The following is a 21,247-nucleotide window of genomic DNA, read 5'->3' as shown; positions in this document are numbered from 1 at the left end:
CCACTGTTTGTGGGATCAATGCCCCTTGAGTTAATTATTTTTACCTCAGGTATGAATATGCTTGTAAGCTTCAAGTTACATTTAGTTTGTCTAGTGATGCACTCAAACATCCCTAATCCTGAAAATAGTGGGATCTCTGCATGACTGTGCAACCCCCTCAGCTTTTCTTCTATGAAAAGTCTATGCATATGCACATACGCACACACCATGCCAGCTCGTTTCCCTTCATTTTTAATGTTAAACATCGTAAGAGGGCTTTTTTTCCCAATCTGGTATCTTCACTTTCTAACTTCCAAAACTATACCAGCTCCTTTTTTTGTTACAGTACAAAGTGATTTATAATTGCTGAATACTGTACATTTCAACTGCTCTGTAATTTGGTACAAGAATATGCATTTTCTCTTTTTTTAAATACCTGCAGTATTCAGCAAAGGTGATGTACAATAATGCCATGCCAAGACAAAGCATCTTTCAGCAAACTATCACAGAATTCATCACAAACGTACAGTAAGATATTGGCAAGAAATAACCAATGCCCAAAATACGCACACAATATATTTTATCTTCACCAAACCATTAAGAATGAACAGAATACCTAAAAATAACCTAAAGACAGTTTCAGAAGACACTCGGGTGCCTGAAAACAAAAAATTAACAGGAATGTTGATAGGTTCCATTACTTTGGACTGCCCACTTCAGTATCCCTAAAGCACAGAATGGCAGTGAGTATTTTACAAGGGGCTTGACATGTGGCTTGGCCAGTTAAAAAAATTTCTTCGTCTAATGGGCCACATTTACTTATTGCACAACGATAAAGAAATGGAGAGATCGGGCTTCATTGTAAGTTATCTGACTTTTCCCTCAAGGTGATTTTGGTTTGTTTATTCAAAACCAAAGTGGCAAAATGAACTGCTGGAGCCACCTCAGTACAAGCACTGGAGCAATGTGTAGAATAAATTAAACTGCCTTGCCTAATAGTGCTGTGCATTCATTAAGGCTGCAGAACTGGTCCCAGACAGAAAGCTTCTTACCAAATGGAATTAAAATAGAGCGCAATATGGAAGTATAAAATGGGACATTCTTCTCACAGCAAATATCTGCCAAAAAGACAACTTGCGCTACTTAATTTAAGACCATTTACAACACATGGGAAACTGCTACGTTTTTGAGGCATTGTGTGGCTTTTACTGTGTAAGGCCGTTGTGGGTTTCACAGCAGCATAAATGGAACAGGTACTGACTTCCGTAGTAAAGCACAAGGTACCCAAATGGAACTGAAATACGTTTAATTGGTAGCGGTCCTCTTCCAAAAGGTCTGCAGTGAAGGAGAGGATAAACACTAGCCGAACAGGTCCTTCAGGTCGTTATTAGCAGAGCTGCTGGGTGGCACGGAGTTCGTTGGCAAGCTCGGCTGCGTGAAGTCCTGGGGCGACATGAATGGATTGGCCTGTAGAGGGGTCATAGTGAAGGTGGGCTGCCCCTTCATGCTGGGCTGAGCCCCTCCCATCGGACTGTTTGTGGTCGGTGCGCCTTGGGCTGGGACAAACTGGTTCAGCCATTGGTTCTGAGCTGCTGGCGGCTTCTGCACTGGCTGGGTCATTTGGTTCAAAGTGACTCTGTTCTTCTGAGGGCCCAGCAGGTTGTCCAAAGCTGACAAGTCCATGGCTTTACCCGGCTGCGAAATGGGCCCAGGCCCAGGCTGGCCCAGGGTTCCCATGCTGGAGAAAGGTGGCAGGTTGGTCGCCGACGTCATGGGCATTCTGCTGATTCCAGTGGTACCTCGACCGCCGTAGAAGTTTTGCCCTGTGCCAGCCATGACCATGCTACTGCCGTACGTGGGTTGGAATGCCATGGGAGAGTTGAACCCTGTGCCGTTGCTCATGCTTCCCAAAGCATTCAGACTGGGGCTGGAACTGGCGTACCCCATACTGCTGTTCATCGGGGATGGCGAGGAGAACCCACTCGAGGAGATATTTTGTACTGGACCACGCTTGGACACGTTAATAGTAAGTGAATTCATGGAGGACATGTTTTCTAACAAACTACTTGTCAGGTCTTTGGTCTGTGAATGGAAAACAAAAAGGGAAGGCGTGTGTTCAAAAGATGGTCAGCAGAAATCACTTCAAAATAGCAACTAGTGTCCAAGGCAGCTTTTTACAGTTTTATATTCATAGAATGATACAGCACAGGAGGCCCTTCGGCCAGCATCATCTGCCGCCTCTTTGAAAATGTTATCAAATTAGTCCCTCTCCCCTTGATGTGGTCTCCATGTTGAAGGACAGTTTCAAATTAAATATTCAGAATAATTTTTTGCGTTAACTAAAACCATTTATTCCACAGTTAGCTGTTGGATATTCTTTCAATAAACTGGCAATCTATGAGGTATTGCTAAACTGCGCCTTAACCTCACTGACCTCAGCCCCGACTTCACCACACTAGCTGCCCATGCTACCCTAAAAAGGGAAATGAACTGGACATCAGGGCGGCTAATACTGCTTCTCCCTGCTCCTCAGTTTACCCCTCCTCAATACATGATCTCCAGCAAGCAGCCCAACAAAACATAAAAGCAGAGAACAAGAAAAGGCCATTCAGACCATCAAGACAGATCACAACCCTGCACTGTTAATCACAGAATCTCTCAGTGGAGAATGAAGCCATTCGGCCCATTGTGCCTTTGCTGGCTCTTTGAAAGAGCTATCCAATTAGTCCCAATCCCTGCTGTTTCCTCGCAGTTCTGTTAATTTTTCCTTAGTATGTATCTAATTTCCTTTTTGTAAGTTACTATTGAATCTATTTCTATCACCCTTTCAGGCAGCGCATTCCAGATCAGAACAGTAAAATAAATTTTAATCTCACCTCCGATTCCTCACCTACTATCCTAAATCTGTGTCGATCCTGCCACCAGTGGAAACAGTTTCTCCTAATTTACTCTATCAAAACTCTTCATGATTTTGAACACCTCTATTAACCTTCTCTGCTCTAAGGGGAACAATCCCAGTTTCTCTATATAACTGAAGTCCCTCATCCCTAGTACCATTCAAGTAAATCTCCTCTGCACCTTTCCAAAGCATTGACATCTTTCCTAACATTCACCTTTCCCTTCAGTCTCTCTCTCTCTCTGTCTCCAAGTCTTGGAGAGAGAATCACCATACGTGAAAGCCAAAACAAAACCTTTGTGAATCCATTCTCCAAAGCTCCCGGTGATCCCCATCAGTCTACTGTTATTGTTCTTTATTCTCCACACAAGCCTCTTCCCCTCCTACTTCATTTCACACGAGCTGATCTATTTTCTTTTGTATTCTTTTCTCTCTCATGTACTTATCTAGCTTACCCATTAATGCATCTATGCTATTGACTTCAACTGCTCTTTGTGGTGGCAAGTTCCACTTTCTAATCTCTCTTCAGGTAACGAAGTTTCCCCTGAATTCGTCATTGGATTTATTAGTGACTTTTTAAAATTCATTCACAGGAGGTGGGTATTGCTGACAATATCAGCATTTCTTGTCCATCCCTATACAACTGAGTGGCTTGCTAGGCCATTTCAGAGGGCAGTTAAGAGTCAACCACATTGCTGTGGGTCTGGAGTCACATACAGGCCAGACCCAGTAAGGACAGCAAGATTTCCTTCCCTGAAGGACATTAGTGAATCAGATGGGTTTTTACAACAAACTGGTAATTTTCACGGTCACCATTACTGACACCAGCTTTTTATTCCAGATTTTAATTAATTAACTGAATTTAAATTCCCCAGCTCCTGTGGTGGGATTTGAACTCATGTTTCCGGATCATTAGTCCAGGCCTCTGGATCACTAGCCCAGTAACATTACCACTATTCTACCATACACTGAGACTATACTTTTATATTTATAGAAATATATATTTGATATTTATGATCCCTTTACCATTTCCCTCAGAAGGTTCCAAATGGTACACATGCAGTAAATTACTTTGAGGGAAGTAAATTATACAGCCAAAGCAAAGTATTTTATAAATGGACAATTAGAAATCATAGTGATTAATAAGGTTCTTGAAATGCTCTCAAGAGTTAAGACAGCTTTGCAAAGATATACCTGTGTGCTAGGAGCTGAAACTTTAACAGACTTTGGGGCAAGAGGCTGCTGATTTCGAAGTTTCTGAACCTGTTCCTGCTCTTTGGCTAGTCGCTGTTTTTCTTCCATTGAGAGAGGAGCCTGGACGCAGAAGGAAATGCGTTAAAATTATTTCACAGGATCGTAGAGTTTTACAGCACAGAAAAAGGACATTGAGACCACTAGGCCCTTGCTGGCTCTCTGAAAGAGCAATACTTTCCTTTACACCCTGAAACAAATTGCTGTTCAAATTACTTATCCATCTCCCTTTTCATAGAAACACGCAGCACAGGAAGCCATTCGACCCATCATGCCTGTTCCAACTCTTGGATAGAGTTATCCAATTAGTCCCCTTTTTTCCTATAGGCCTACAGATGGCTATCATGGATTCTGTTTCCACCACTGTTTCTCTGTAGCATTCCATGTCCTAGCAACACTCTGAAACAAAAAAAATTCTCCTAGCCTCTTTCTTTTTAATGACCAGTGGAAATATTTTTTTTCTCTATTTACCTGAACACCACTCATCATTTTGATTACCTCCGAATACTTTTGTTTGAAAGGAAACAGCCCCAGTTTCTCCAGTCCCTCTTCATATTTAAAGCCTTTGCTATTTATTATCTTAATGAATCTGTTCTGTACCTCTCCATGGCCTTGACATTCCTCCTGAAGGTGCCCAAAAAACTGATCATAACATTCTGAGTCCTAATTAAGGATTTACCATCACCTCTTTACATGTGCACATTAGGACCTTATTTAGAAAACCTTGGAACCCCTTCTTATTCCATCGTGCTTCCTACCACTTTTAAAGTGAAATGTATCTGAACCCTTAATGCTTCTCCATTCTTTTCAAAGCTTCACCGTAGACACTCATACATTAGAAATGGTTACTAAATTACTCTGCTACTGAAGAACAAGCAGAAGGAAATGTAAATGGGTTGGGAATATTCCAGGAGATCAAGGAAGCAGCTACCACTGCAATCATGAGCCACAGAGCACATTGGAAAAGGGTTATGTTAGGGTTAGGGACTTGAACCCACGATCTTTTGAGTCAGAAATGAGAGTGCTACCACTGAGCCACGGCTCACACCATAACACGTTGGGCTGGATTTTTCCGGCCCTGTGGAGATGGGATCCAGGAAAATCAGAGGAGCCACGTCAGGATAGCTCACCCATGCATTCCTGCTTCTGGGGTAACTTCCCAGGGTGGGGCAGGGAAGAAGGTTGGCAACCCACTGCAACAGGGCAGGCAGTCAAGGGCACCACCTAAGAACCCAATTAGGGGCAATTTTCCAATGGAAACGGAATTCTCCCGCTGTTGGAATAGCCCGTGTGCAGGGCCCACCCCTCTAGAGGCAGCCTCGAGCCAGCAAGCCTGGAGGCCATCGGAGCTGGAAGCCCAGTTCCCCAATAAAGGCGCCAAGACAAAAGGCTGCTGCAGTGGCCAATACCAGGGGCTCCCCCTGCACACCAATGGCCCTACCTGCTGTGGGCCTCTTCAGTCTTAACATTTGGAGAAGGCATTGGAGAGTGCATCGACGTTGATGCACTCTCGCACTTGCATACGTGTCTCAGCAGCACCCACCTCTTCAATTGGGACTGCAAGCCAGGCATCACTGTGGGCCCTCCTATTGGGCTCCCCTGGTCCACCTGCCATCCTTAATTGGTTGGTGCTCCTGCAGGCTGTTTCTTAATTGGTCGTATCTGGGAAGATTGCGACCGACGTCCTGCCACAGCCACTACTGGGACCCAAACAGGAAAATCCACCCAATCAAGCAAGGCCATGCTGAACATCAAAAGCAGGACTAACATTTGGTTTAAAGTAGCTCTTACTTTGACTTGCTTCTGTGAATTGGAGACTGACTCATTCTCTTTCTTATTAGCTCCTCTGCTTACATCCACTCCAAAGCTGGTGAAGATCTTGTCAATCTATTTAGCAAGGTAACAGTACAATTCAATAATAAGCACAGAACAGAACCATGATATATAGCACAGATGGGATACATGCACAACTGGTCCAGACAAAGAACTCCCACAAAACCTTTCCATTGCATTCAAGCTTCCGAATCCGAAGAATTACAGCTAGGAAGATGGTCATTTGATCGGGTAGATGCCGAGAGATTGTTTCCGCTAGTTGGGGAATCTAAAACACAGCGGCACAGTCTCAGGATAAGGGGCTAATCATTTAGGACAGATATGAGGAGATATTACTTCACTCAAGGAGTTGTGAATCTTTGGAATTCTCTACCCCAAAGGGTTGCGGATACTCCATCGTTGAATATATGTAAGGCTGAGATAGACCAATATTTGGTCTCAGGGGATCAAAGGATATGAGGAGTGGGCAGGAAAGTGGAGTTGAAGCCGAAATCAGCCATGGCCATATTCAATCAAACTCAGTTTTGAGAACTCTAGATTTCCACTACCCTTTGTGTGAAGAAGTGTTTCCTGGCATCACCCCTGAACAGTCTGGCTCTATCTTTAAGTTTATGCCCCCTTGTTCTGGATTCCCACCACCAGCGGAAATAGTTTCTCTGTATCCACACTATCAGCTCCTTCGTCATCTTAAAACCCTCTATGAGATCACCCTTTAATCATTGATACTCGAGGGAGTCTTGTAATCGATAATAAATCCAAATTTCTGTAATACATGAAAAGCACATGCTTCCTGCTTGTCACACTTACTTTTCTGTGTCAAGATTTTATTTGTTTGTTCCCTGTAGTCACTACTAGCCATAATGTCTATAATTTCTTTACAGTTAAAACTTTAAGAGTTTCTTTATTCACCATTACCTTTCATGCCTCCCAATACTAGGTGGTGCTGCCACTCCTCATTGGTCTGTCTCCCAACTCCAATCACCTGGCAGTCACTGCAGCTAAGTTGTATTTTAACTTCATTTTTAAAGACTGGTTTTATTTGGCCTCTCTTGCTGTCTGCTCCTCCCAGGCCAGCTATCTCTTTCTCCTGGATGTCCTGCCTCCTCCACTTCCAGGCTCACTAGAGCTCTCTCTCCTGGGCCCAATACCTACTGCCCAAGCGCTCGCTTGAATTTTGTGTAGGGATGCTACCTCATCCTCACGGTGTAGTTCCCAAAGAGTCTGAATGATCGTAAATCTTTGCCAAAGACAGTTGGAGACAAGGAAGGTTAGTGGAAGATTGTGAAGGATATGGGAAGATGAGGAATAAAAGGTTGGAGAAGGTACAAAACAGAAAGGACATATACCTGGAGATGAGAACCTCCATATCCTAACTTGCAGCAAGTCCCTTTCACCCATCACCCCTGTACTCATTAACTTACATTGGACCACATACACCAATGCCTTACTTTTAAAATTCTCATCCTTGTGTTCACATCCCTCCACGGCCTTGCCTCTATCTGTAACCTCCATCAATCCTACAACCGCCAAAGAACTCTGCCTTCCAAACAGGCCTCTTGTGTGTCCTCCACTTTCCTCGCCCCACCATTGGTGGTCATGGATGCAGCTGTCTAGGCCCCAAGCTCTAGAATTCCCTCCCTAAACCTCTCTCCCCTCCTTTATGACACTCCTTAAAACTGACCTCTTTCACCAAGCTTATGGACACCCAATATTTCCTTCAATGATTCAGTATCAATTTGTGTCATTTAAGCACTCCTGTGAAGTGCCTTGGAGACATTTTACTATGTTGCAGGTGCTATATAAATGCAAACTGTTGCTGCTGTTGAGCCAGGGAAGAAAAATGATAAGAACAAGAACATGGAAGGGGCAGCAGTGGACGCTGTAGTTCACTTCGCTGCCACGCCGCTCATCCAAAAGGCAAAGCGAAAGATTTATGGCAGAAGACAGAGAGAGAAGCTAAAAAGAAAAAAAAGGTAAGAGAAGTATAAGAAAAGAAACAAACACAAAGTCGGCCAACACAGAAACAGTAAGAAAGGGCAAAGACACAGAAGACCTACTAGCATACACAAAGTTTTGAGATGATTTTGTCACAACGTCACAGCCACAATGCGAACCCCTTTTTAAAAAAACGTTAAGTAAAAGAGAAAGAAAATTGCCCCAGCATCACTGACCTGGAGCCTGAAATGTACCAGCAGCCCCAAATGCCCTGTGATCTTAGCTACCTTTGTTGTCTAGATGTGCAGGATGTTGGTAAGGCCATATTTATTGCCCATCCTGAGTTGCCCTGAGGACACAATAGTGGTCGTGGTCTTTCAGCTTGAACTAATGCAGATCTTGTGGTGAAGATGCTCCCACAGTATCATTAGGGCGGGAATTCCAGGATATCGGCTGGTGCGATGAAGGACGTCGCTGTATGTCCAAGTCATGATGGTGTGCAACTTGGAGGGAGAATTGGAGGTGATGGCATTCCCATAACATTGCTGCTCTTTGCCCTTCTGTGCGGCAGAGGGTGCTGGGAAGGCAGGTGTGTACAAGGACAATTGGTGAGCAGCAGCAGTGGCCTTAAAAGTACAGGCTATGTTGCAACTGAATATTACAACTGTGCTGGAGATCAGTGACTATCCGTGAGCAATGCCATGGGAGATAAAGAACTAACGCCAGAACAAATGCGATGGAGCAAGTGGCCTCCTGTATTGTAATTTCTGAATGACCCATTCAAATACAAGAACATACAGGTCTGGAAAAGACCATCACCATGATGTGTCACTGCGTCTAGGCAGTGTCGTATCACGTGATACTTCTCACACCTCTCTAGCAAATATTTCTCCAAGTACTTACCCAACTCATCAATGGAATTGTTGATGTCTTCAGCTGCCACTTCCTCCCTAGCAACCTGTTCCACACGCTCAACACCCTCTGCATGAAGTTGTTAATCTAAACTCTATTTTCACTCTCCTTTGAAACAAGACTTTATTGCAACTTCGGTTATGGCGACATTTATCTGATCTACACCCTTAAAAATGGCTCCTAGTTCATAGCGATGTCTTGTGGCATAAAGAGCAGCAATTTCAAAGAGCTGGAATCGACAGGTCTGAATGCTGTAAAGTCTCAGCAAACAACAGAAACTTGCATTTATATAGCACCTTGAACATAGTAAAACGTCCCAAGGTACCTCACTGGAGCATTGGCAAACAAAATTTGACACCGAGCCACTTGAGCAGATATTGGGACAGATGACCAAAAGCTTGGCAGTAGGTTTTAAGGAGCGTCTTAAAGGAGGAGAGATAGAGAGATGGACAGATTTAGAAAGGAATTCCAGAGCTTAGGGCGTAGCAGATAAAGGCATGGCTGCCAATAGTGGAGCGATTAAAATTAAACAAGCCACATGAAACACAGCAGTTAAGTCTAGAATTCCCTAAGGATATTACCAAAAGGAGAAAATCAAGGCTGCTGTGACTAAGGGCTTGCTTGCAATTGTGTTCAGCATTAAACATTGGTACTTTGGCTGTGCATTTCCCTTCTGCTTAGACTCGGGAACTGTTACTTTACCTGACTGTCTGGGTTTTCCTTTGATTCAGCAGCTTTACTGAACTGGCCAGGTATATCCAAACTTCTAAAAAAAAAGACAACATTTCAATAGTGTATTGACTAAAAAGAACAAACTTGCAATCATATTGTGCTTTTCAGGAAATGCCAATGTGTTTCACATCCAATGAAGGACTTCTGAAGTGTAGTCACTGTTGTAATGTAGAAATATGACAGCCAATTTGCACACAAGCTCCATATAAAGCAATGAGATACTGTCCAGATATACCATGATAGTGATGTTGATTGACGGATAAATGTTGGCCCCAAGACACCAGTGACCAGATCCAATAGTAAACAGAGGGTTTGAATCCCAGAGAATGGATTAGAACCCTTTGATCTTCATGTTGCAGCTAATATCTACAGTTGAGGGATTTTCTTTGTAAAAATTTTTTTAAAAACACAGCGAGCTATACTTTACAAAAAAAGACAATTGGAAAATCACATGATCATGTAACACAAAAGGAGGCCAATCAGCCCATCGTACCCTTGCAGGCTCCTTGAAAGAGTAATCCAGTGAGTCCCACTCTCCTGCTCTTTCCTCATTAACACTACACAAGTTCCCTTTTCTAGTATATATCTAATTCCTTTTTGAAAGTTACAACTGAAATTGCTTCCACCACCCTTTCAGGTCATAGCTTCCTGTATAAAAAAAATTCTCTCATCTCCCCACTGGTTCTTTCGCCAATTAAATCTGTGACCTCTCGTTACTGACCCACAGGCCAGTGGAAATAGCTTTTCCTTATTTACTCTAACAAAACCACTTCTGTACAAGGGATATAAACATGAGGATGAGAATTTTCTCTTTCAGACTCATGGGAGCCATTACAAGTCAGTAGGAACAGGTGTGATGGATGGGGGGGGGGGGGGGGCGGAAAGGGATGTTGCAGGATAGGTTACAATTCCCAAGAGTTCATAAGATACGTCGGATGCAAAAGACAAAAATATTTTGGGAGAAGAAATTGCTATCAGGAAATTGTCAGAAATGCAGTTGATGGAACTGATGTCTGTTACAAGCTACGGGCATAGAGCTGGGGAATGGGACTGACTGAACTGCTGTACAGAAAGCTGCGTGGACTCGATGGGCCAAATTACCTCCGTCTGTGCATAATGACTCTATGACTATATGGCTCTTTCAGTGAAATAAAGCAGCTTAATGATTTGTATCTGACCAAATCTTAATAAATGCTTTCTCAGTCTATGTTGGAAGAGATCAGAGAGCTACGTTGAGGCATGCGGTAAAGATATAGACATCAGTTCAGATCAGAAGGGAGTAATATTGCAGCGAAGACTGAGATATTGGGCAAAAAGGGCACGCTCCTGAACACCTGATATTCAGACCACTTATCGAAGTGAGCAGCTTTACTGTTCCCAAGGGAATATTTAAAGCAATACCCTATGTCTGAATTGGCTGAGACACAGATTTTTGATTGACAAGGGAGTCAAGGTTATGGGGGTAGGCAGGAAAGTGGACTTGAGGCCATAATCAGAGCAACCATGATATTATGAATGGTGGAGCAGGCTCAGGGGGGCCAAATGGCCTACTCCTGCTCCTATTTCTTATGTTCTTATCTTGTACACCTCTAGAAAACATTTCCTCAATTTGCTTTGCTCCAAGGAGAACAACCTAACCTTGTAGCTAAAATCCCTCCTCCTTGGAACCATTTTGGTAAATCTCTTCTGCACCCTCTCAAGAATCCTCACATCCTTCCTGAAGTGTGATGACCAGAACTGGATGCAATATTCTAGTTGTGGCCTAATTAGAGCTTTATAAAGGTTCAGCATAACTTCCATGTTTTTGTACTCAATACCTCTATTTATGAAGCCCAAGTTCCCATGTGCTTTGCTAACTACACTCTCAATATGTTCTGCCACCTTCAAAGTCTTTCTTTGTGATCTAACAGAATCACTACAGCACAGGAGGCGGCCATTCGGCCCATTGAGTCTGCACCAGCTCTCTGAATGAGCAATTTACCGAATGCCATTCCCCTGCCTTCTCCTCGCAAACCTGCACATGCTTTTTTTTCAGATTACAGCCCAAATCCCCTTTGAATGCTTTGATTGAACATGCCTGCACCACACTCTAGGCACTGCATTCCAGACCTTAACCACTCGCTGTGTGAAAAAGTTTTTCCTCATGCCGCTTTTGCTTCTTTTGCTAATTACTTTAAATCTGTGCCCTCTCATTCCTGATCCTTTCATGATTTGATTTGATTTAGAGATACAGCACTGAAACAGGCCCTTCAGCCCACCGAGTCTGTGCCGACCATTAACCACCCATTTATACTAATCCTACACTAATCCCATATTCCTACCACATCCTCACCTGTCCCTATATTCCCCTACCACCTACCTATACTAGGGGCAATTTATAATGGCCAATTTACCTACCAACCTGCAAGTCTTTTGGCTGTGGGAGGAAACCGGAGCACCCGGAGGAAACCCACGCAGACACAGGGAGAACTTGCAAACTCCACACAGACAGTACCCAGAATTGAACCCAGGTCGCTGGAGCTGTGAGGCTGCGGTGCTAACCACTGTGCCGCTGTAGTGATTCTGTTAGATCACAAAGAAAGACTTTGAAGGTGGCAGAACATATTGAGAGTGTAGTTAGCAAAGCACATGGGAACTTGGGCTTCATAAATAGAGGTATTGAGTACAAAAACATGGAAGTTATGCTGAACCTTTATAAAGCTCTAATTAGGCCACAACTAGAATATTGCATCCAGTTCTGGTCATCACACTTCAGGAAGGATGTGAGGGTTCTTGAGAGTGGCAACAGTTTCTTCCTATCGATTCCTTCCAGACCCCTCATGATTTTGAATAACTCTATCACCTCTCAGCCTTCTCTTCTCTAAAAAAAAAGTCCCAACTTCTCCATTCAATCTTCATAACTGAAGTTTCATATCATTTTAGTCACTAATGCCCTATTACCTTTAAGTCTTCTGTCCCTTCCACCCACTCAGTACTGGTGCCAGTGCCCCATGAATCGAAACACCTGCCTCCCACACAATTCTCCGAGCCACACATCTAACCTTCCACATACAAACATACAAATTAGGAGCAGGAGTAGGCCGCTCGGCCCTTCGAGCCTGCTCCGCCATTCAATAAGATCATGGCTGATCTAATTGTAATCTCAACTCCACATTTCCGCCTATCCCTGATAACCTTTTACCCCTTTGCTTATCAAGAGTCTATCTACCTCTACCTTAAAAATATTCAAAGACTCTGCTTTCACTGCCTTTTGAGGAAGAAGGTTTCAAAGACTCACAATCCTCTGAGAAACAATTTCTCATCTCTGTCTTAAATGGGTGACCCCTTATTTTTAAACAGTGACCCCTTGTTCTAGATTCGCCCACAAGGGGAAACATCCTTTCCACATCCACCCTGTCAAGACCCCTCAGGATCTTATACATTTCAATCAAGTCATCTCTTATTCCTCTAAACTCCAGCAGATACAAGTCTAGCCTGTCCAATCTTTCCTCATAAGACAACCTGCCCATTCCATGTATTAGTCTGGTAAACCTTCTCTGAACTGCTTCCAATGCATTTACATCCTTCCTTAAATAAGGAGACCAATACTGTACACAGTACTCCAGATGTGGTCTCACCAATGCCCTGTATATCTGAAGCATAACCTCCTTACTTTTGTTTTCAATTCCCCTTGCAACAAATGATAACATTTTATTAGCTTTCCTAATTAGTTGTTATATCTGCATACGAACCATTTGCGATTCATGCACTAGGACACCCAGATCCCTCCGCACCTCAGAGCTCTGAAATCTCTCAACATTTAGATATGATTTTTTTATTCTTCCTGCCAAAATGGACAATTTCCCACATTATACTTCAATTGCCAGATCTTTGCTCACTCACTTAACCTATCTATATCCCTTTGTAACCTCCTTATGTCCTCTTCACAACTTACTTTCCTACCTATCCGGACCAGGTGACTTATCCACTCTAAGCACCACCAATCTTTCCAGTACATCCTTCTTATCAATTTTCACCCCATTCATTACCTCTACCATCTCCGCTTCTATCAATATTTTGTCAGTATTTTCTTCCCTAGTAAACACAAATACAAAATACTTATTAAGTATTCTAGCCATCCCCTGCATCTCGAAGCATATATCACCCTCTTTGTCCCTAATAAGTTTCAACCCACTTCTTACTACCCACTTGCTATTTATATGCTAGTAGAAGATTTTTGGGCTCACTTATATGTTAACTACTATTCCATTCTCATATTCTCTCTTTGCCAAACTTATTTTCCTCTTCACTTCCCATTTCAATTTATTGCATTTGGCCTGGTTCTCACTTGAAGAATTCACCTGACATGCATCATACACCCTCTTTTTTTGTTTCATCATATTCTCTATCTCCCTCGTTATCCTAGGAGCCCTGGTTTTGGTTCCCTTACCTTTCACCCTTGTTGGAATGTACCCAGTCCGAACCTGAAACATCTCCTTCTTAAAGATTATCCATTGTTCTGTTACAGTTTTTCCTGTCAGTCTTTGGTTTCATTTTACTCGGCTAGATCCCATCTCATCCCATTGACATTAGCTCTCTTCCAATTTAGATGTTCTACTTTAGATTGTTCGTTGTTCTTCTCCATTACAGATCTAAACCTTATGACACAATGATCACTCTTACCCAAATGCTCCCCCATAGACACTTGATCCACTTGGCCCACCTCATTCCCCAGTACCAGATCCAGCAATGCCTCTTTTCTAGTTGGACCAAGAACATACTGGTCAAGGAACTTCTCCTGGACACATTTCAGCAAGTCTTCCAGTTCCTTTCTCTCTCCCCCAATATTATTGCAATCGATATTTGGGTAATTAAAGTCCCCAAATATCTTCTCTTTATAGTTCTTGCACATCTCTGTAATTTCACTGCAGATTTGCTCCACTCTCTCTCTCTCACTATTTGGAGGCCTATTGAATACTCCCAATAGCATGATCATGCCCTTTTTGCTTCTTAATTCTGACCAAGTTGGTTCTGTCATTGCTCCTTCAAGGACAACCTCTCTTTCCAATACTACAATGTTTCCCTAATCAGTAATGCCACCCAGCCCCTTTATTTTTTACCTTCTCTATCTTTTCTGAACACTTTGTATCCTTGAATATTAAGTGACCAGTCTTCACTATTTTTAAGCCACATTTCCATTATTGCCACTACATCGTATCTCTATTTGGCTACTTGTGTTTGTAGCTCACCAACCTTATTCACCACACTTTGTGTGTTTATATACATGCATTGTAAACCTATCTTTACATTCCTCATAGTCCTTCTTAGTCTGCTCCTATCTAATATAGTACTACTTCCTTCTCTACTACTATCCAACACTCTCACTCCTTTCTGCACCTTATTCCTCTTTTCTACTTCTATTAGCTGGTGCCCTACCTCCCCTCCAAGTGAACAGAATGAACGACAGATATATCTGGATTCACTTAGTTCAAACTGTATGCCTTACTTTCAGGTGATAAAAATGAACATGCGGTGCAGCTCACATCAGTGGGGCATCTTATTTTACAAACAAAATAACTGCAAACTACCCTCCAATGCTAAATCTCTCTCAGCGTTCTGTTTGAAGTCCGATTGACTTTGTAACCTTTACTGAACCTATTTGTCTGTCTTTATCTCTATTGCTGTGGGGTTTTTTAAAAAACATTGTGTTCACAGCCAGAAGGAACCAGTGATTTTCCAACACAATGAGCATGTGGTGTTTTTATCAACTCCTCACACAGGTTAACAAATTGCTTATCATTTAGAGTCTGGGGAAAATATCAAAACTTCACATGTAACCATCTACTACCTTGGCGCCTATTTTGTTTTTTAATTTATGAGTATGCATACTATTTTAAAAATACAACATTTAAAAGTAACCTGTTTTTTCCCCCAAATACCTCCTGTGGAAAATTGGTCAAAAAAGTCCCGAAACTTAACACTGCGATTTCTCCATTCATCTTTATTGCCAGAGGGAGACATAAGAACAGCAGAACTATTTAATTTGGTCAGACACGATTGTTGAAAAAGAGATTATTGAGATTTGCTATCTGCAATTAACATCAGCTTTTTCCTCCCTCTCTCTAGAATCCTGGAAGCTCATGAGTAATCCATGTGTCTTGTCATTACTCTGTGGCACAATCAGACTGCAGGCTGTCACACTGAACATAAAGTATACTGTGAGCACTCTTTACCTTTGTTGTTCCTGCATGTGGTGTAACTGTTCCAGTTTGGTCTTGTGCTCAGCCTCCAACTTACTTAACATTTCCTTGATCACTCCCATGAAGGAGTTAAACTATATAAAAAAAAATTATGTTAATTTTTGGAAATTATACAAAGAGAAATACAAAAAAAGACAATACAGTAATCCTGTGCTGTCTATGGTAAGTAGGGTTTGGAGAATTGGCAACAATCCTGTTAGTCCTGTCTCAAGTTGGGCTCTAGTCCGGCGAGGTCCCCACTGGATGTGCAGGATCGCTGAACATACTCTCAAGAACATGGAGGGCAAAAAAAATCCCCAATATGGACGAGAGTCTCATAGGTGTTAAAAATGATCTTTCTGAAGTCCTAGCTCAAGATGTACAGGAGGACTACAACTTTTCAAAGGGTTGTTTTACCCTAAATAAAAGAAACACACCAAGAAATCCTCTGTAAAAATGGCCACAACCACCAAATGAAGTTATGTAAAAGAGAAGAAAATATAGATCGCTTTGCCTTCTCAGATACTAAAGCCGTATTTATACAATAGTAGTGTTGGTGTAAGCAAGGCGGCGGAAGGTTATTGGGGGTAGGTGGAAATGTGGAGTAATCAGTTCAGCCATGAACTTATTGAATGGCGGAGCAGGCCCGAAAGGCCGAGTGGCTGCTCCTGCTCCTAATTCGTATGTTCGTAAGGCACTGTACTGATGCCAAGAAATTACAGCATAAATTCAGAGGAAGGGCCCAACATGACTTTGAAATGAAGCAGAGTAACATTACTTGGAGGATTTCCCTCTGCTCTGGCAATACATCTTCACTGGAGTGCAAATAAAGCCAAATCGAATGTTTCAGAGTACCTGCTGCCTACATATCTAATAGGCTACAAATCAAGCTCTGATTCTAACCTTGATGACAGCATGCCGACATTTAAGGTCTGTAAGACATGTTAAGTACAGCCTGAACACATTACTTCAAGGCTTCGTGAAGTGGCCAAAACATTCATATGTGGCAAGTATTGCAAGTTCTGATGAACGGTCACACTGACCTGAAACGTTAACTCTGCTTCTCTCTCCACAGATGCTGCCAGACCTGCTGAGTATTTCCAGTAATTTTTGTTTTTATTTCAGATTTCCAGCATCTGCAGTATTTTGCTTTCATTTATATTATTTATATGTGGCATTTCATTGCTATTTTATTACAGGATTTATATCATTTGAACCTTTTTCTAAAAAAGGTCCCGGGAGAGCAATTTGTTTGCACAGCACTGCCTCTAGTGGCACTATGCAGACTAATGGCAATGCCCTGGGGGGAGGGGGGGTGGGTGCAGGCAGCACCACGGGCCACGCAGGTAGCTAGAAACAGTACATGCTCCCAAATCTCAAACAACAAGGGTATTACAACTCAGCTATGACTAAATCAGGTATTGCAAGCTTGGGCTAAAAATGAGGACTTCTGAAACAACTCAAAAGTTTTTTTTTGCAAAAGGGAATAGTCACAATGCGCTGATTCGGAGAAAGGGCAGTGGAGGTGGTCTGACCTGGTTCAGATTCAGATTGCTGTCAATGCAGAGGGGTATGAGGTGCGGTAGCACTTTTGAAGCCAACTGCTCTTTGGTAATCCCCAGCTTCTTGTGGCTAAAAGTACATTTGTAGATACCTGAGACACAAAAGTGAATAAAAACATTTGTTAAAACTCATTGCCAAATATTCTTACTTACCAGCAAAACCTACAGCAAGAAATATCTCCCAAAATTTGGCTTGTAAGAGCCTGCCTGGAGGCAGAAAAATCAGAAATAGCAGCGTAAAAGAAAATGTTTTTGTACACTGCCTCTCAGAAACAGCTAAAACTTAATTAATGAGGGAGGCTGAGGAAGGAAGGAATGAAAGTAAGACAGATCAAAAGATACCGTTGTACGTCTCTCATTCAAAACTGCTTCACATATAATTAATTACAATGGAAAGCAAGAGTAGAAGTAGCAAGAGACAGGACACTCATCTCATCATTCTGGGTTTGATTCAACACCAGATGAACAGTTAAAGGGTGTCCAAGCCTTTTAACTTTGTGGGTCACATTGGTGCGCATCCTAGGGCCTGAGAGGCTACATGAAAGTTAAATACATGTTTTTGTTAATTGGCAAAAATGGTGGTAATGGTCCTAAGCCACACCTTGGGACATTTTACTATGTTAACATCACTATATAAATGAAAGTTATTGTGTTGTTACTCAAGTCAGCTGAAATTCACTCAAATTTTAGAAGCACTGCAACATAAATTGCTTCATCAAACAGTCTCACCTAAAATTCCCATGAGAACTGCAGGCTCCCGGGACGGAATCTGCTGCAAGAAAGGAAGTATCTCATCCAGGACAAACCACTTGTCCAGGTACTCTAAAAGCTTGCCTAGGCAAACCAGCGAATTTACACGCACCTGCAGAGTTTAGAAACAGAATAAAAGTCAAGGTAACTCGAGACAGTGGAAAAGTTAAACAATTACTACTGCATAGTTAGACGACTTTGACCAAGTTCATTCAAGCTTATTCCAGTGAGTGAGTGAGCTGAAGAGAGCACAGAGGTCCCAGGTTCAAACCTAGTCTGAAGATTCATGCGATTTGTACTGGATGTGCAATGGGTGCGCTACAACTGACATCAACACCAGTTGTGATGTGGGAGGAGTGGGAGGAGAGGGGAAGACAGCCAGGGTCTAATTCCTGACCTTGACCAGTAACTCATGCTGCAATTGTGCGTGTGCCTGTGCACACACAGGCGCAAGTATGTACATATTAGACACACCAGCTAAGGACACAATTTAGCTTAACTGGGATACCCCTGCAAATGAATAGTCTGTCAATGCTTGCTGATTATGGCCATTTGGGCTAGCCAACTAGCTCTCACGTGCCCCGCAACCTTTCCAGGAGATGAGAGAAGGGGCAGAAACAAAATGGTGACCAGCCTTAAATACTGCTTCCTCTTTGTAACCTTTAATAAGACAAATTCACAACAGTATTTGTTGAAGATAAAAAAAGGAATATAGCTTGCAACTTTCAGGAAATGTCAAGCCATTATGTTTCATCCTGACCTAGGGACAAGCCAATTGTATTTCTAAGGATCTCACTGAGGCTTCTCAACACTGACGGACTAAATTATAGTCAAAATAGATTAGAGTAAATTGTATTGGATTACCAACCACTATTGAGTGAGGAGATAATGCTAATTAATTTGCTATCAGTTGTGGCTCATTCTCGCCCCTATATCAGAAGGTTGTGGGTTCAAGTCCCGCTCCAGAGACTCTCCAGTGCAGTACCGAGGAAGTGTTGCATTGTCAGAAGTACCGTCTTTCACAGGAGATGTTAAACTGAGGCCCGTCTGCCCCCTCAGGTGGACGCAAAAGATCCCATAGCACTATTTTTGAACAGCAAGGGAGATCTCCCTGGTGCCCTGCCAATATTCACCACTCAACCAACATCACTTAAAAAATTATCTGGTCATTTTCATATTGCTGATTGTAGGAGCTTGCTGTGCGCTACTTGGCTGTCACATTTTCTACAATACATCAATGACTACACTTTAAAAGTATTTTATTGGTTGTAAAATTCTTTGGGACAGCTTGAGATTGTGAAAGGCGCTATATAAATACAAGTCTTTCTTTAATAGGCTGGAGATGGCTTTCCTTCAGCCAAGTTCAGGTATAGTAAACTTCAATTCACTAGGTTCATCATGCAGTTGTTTCATCTCAGTGATAATGACTGCAAGGACACAAGTCCACTTACTGCAAGGGAGGACGTTTGTAAACTCGCACTCTTAATGCGTGGAATTAAAGCATTCTTCATGGATGGATAATCGATCAAGTTTGCAAACGTTGGAATTATGTTGAGACAGAGCTCCTAAAAGGCAAAGGAAACAACTTAACTCAGGACACATTTACAGCAACCACTCCTTCATTTTAACAAATGAGTGGAATTAAGAAAGTGCAAAAGCAAAAAGAACTCTAAAAAGTGACATCCAGAAAAAAGTCAGTATTTTAGCCATTTGATCAGAGTGGAAAAGCTACAGAGATCTCTTCTAGAGGGCAAAGTGGAAGGCAGCAGAAAGAGGAATCGATTTAGGCGTGGTGGATAATGGACGTCACAGAGCGGTTGCAGACGGGCTACAGTGAATGTGTGAGGATGGCGCAATATAGATGAGCGTGACATACCATGACAGCAGACCTCCTGGTAGGAGTAGCTACAAGCAGCAGGAGTTAAGAAAAGCAGGAAAGAAATATTACAAAAACAATTTATCCTCATCAGCCCAGACTCGGTCAAACAAATGCACAATCCTGCGCTCTCAAATAATTCTCTGCCATAAACTCTTATTGAAACAGAGTCTGTAAATTATCTTCAAGTGGTGCTGTATCTCTAGGCTGCACCCCTGCCTGGATGAGACATTAAACTGAGGCCCCTCCCCCCCCCAGCCTCATCTGCCCTCTCAGGTGGATGCAAAAGATTCCATGGTCAGCATCGCTAGGAGGAGCAGCGAAGTTCTCCACAGTGTCCTGGCCAATACTTATCCCTGAATCAACAACACCAAAAACAAATTATCCGGTGATCATCACAATACTGACAGTGGGAGCTTGCTGTGTGCTACTTGGCTGTCGCGTTTCCTGCACTGCAACAGTGATTACACTTCAAAAGTAACTCACTAGCTGCACAGCATTTTGGGATGCCCTGAGGGCATGAAAGGTGCTATATAAATGCTAGTCTTCCTTTATTGTTTACAGCCTCAAGTTACAGCAGCACAATAAAATAATTTCCAAACTCTGCTTCAATTTGTGGCAGACAATTCCACATTCAAACAACCCTCTATGTAAAGATTTTTTTTCTAACCTTTATCAGTTCTTTATTACTCTAAATTTGTCCCCTCTTCTTACCATTTCATTGGCCACTGGAACCAATCTACCACCATTTACCCCATCAGAGCTCTTCCTAAGAAGCCAGTCAATAGTGGGCCTCTGCAGCAGGCTGCTAGCTCATGTGATGGAGTCTGATTCACTGAATTCCTTCAAGTTGGACCTGTTTCTGGCGAGTGAAGCAATCACCTCGTACAAAAGGAAGTCACTGCATGACATTAATCAGGGCCACAGTGAATTCCCGGAGTAGTGGGGAATGCCTAAGGGGGTGAGAGAGGAATTTCCCAGATATATTTTGTATTAAATTGGCCTGGGTTTTTTATCTGACCTTTTCCAGGAAAACATATGATTTCAGGTGGAGTGTATATATTGTAATAGAAGTATCAGAAATTGTGTGGGACAGGTTGAATGACCAGTGGATCTTTTCTTATCCGTTGTTGATCATATGCTCATGTAATCTTGAAGACCTCCATGTCTTAAATTTGTGAACTCTAATGAAAACTGCCCAAATTCTTCAAGTTTCTCATCAAAACTGTAACCTCTCATTCCGAGCAAACTAAATCTATGCTGCACTTATCCAGCACTTTTATATACTTCCTGAGCTGCAGCC

The 21,247-nt window shown here is 42.4% G+C and overlaps 1 protein-coding gene across 6 annotated transcripts in view; it reads right to left on the bottom strand.

Annotated features, from left to right (window-relative positions):
- Positions 1-215: 215 nt before the first annotated feature.
- Positions 216-21,247, bottom strand: part of scyl2 (SCY1 like pseudokinase 2) — an 81,688-nt gene continuing 60,656 nt past the window's right edge. For all 6 annotated transcript variants that reach the window (XM_068050122.1, XM_068050121.1, XM_068050123.1 and 3 more), the window contains 8 exons: positions 19,520-19,633; positions 18,048-18,180; positions 17,292-17,410; positions 15,751-15,851; positions 9,509-9,572; positions 5,918-6,013; positions 4,070-4,189; positions 216-2,061 (listed from right to left, as the gene is read on the bottom strand). In XM_068050122.1, the coding sequence (XP_067906223.1) occupies positions 1,339-2,061; positions 4,070-4,189; positions 5,918-6,013; positions 9,509-9,572; positions 15,751-15,851; positions 17,292-17,410; positions 18,048-18,180; positions 19,520-19,633 (1,470 nt within the window). In that variant the 3' untranslated portion in view covers positions 216-1,338. The remainder of the gene's footprint in view (positions 2,062-4,069; positions 4,190-5,917; positions 6,014-9,508; positions 9,573-15,750; positions 15,852-17,291; positions 17,411-18,047; positions 18,181-19,519; positions 19,634-21,247) is intronic.

The sequence above is a fragment of the Heterodontus francisci genome, chromosome 18 (assembly GCF_036365525.1).
Source record: "Heterodontus francisci isolate sHetFra1 chromosome 18, sHetFra1.hap1, whole genome shotgun sequence".
NCBI lineage: Eukaryota > Metazoa > Chordata > Chondrichthyes > Heterodontiformes > Heterodontidae > Heterodontus > Heterodontus francisci.
The sequence above is the reverse complement of the archived record's forward strand: the minus strand, read 5'-3'. Positions and strand labels throughout refer to the sequence as shown.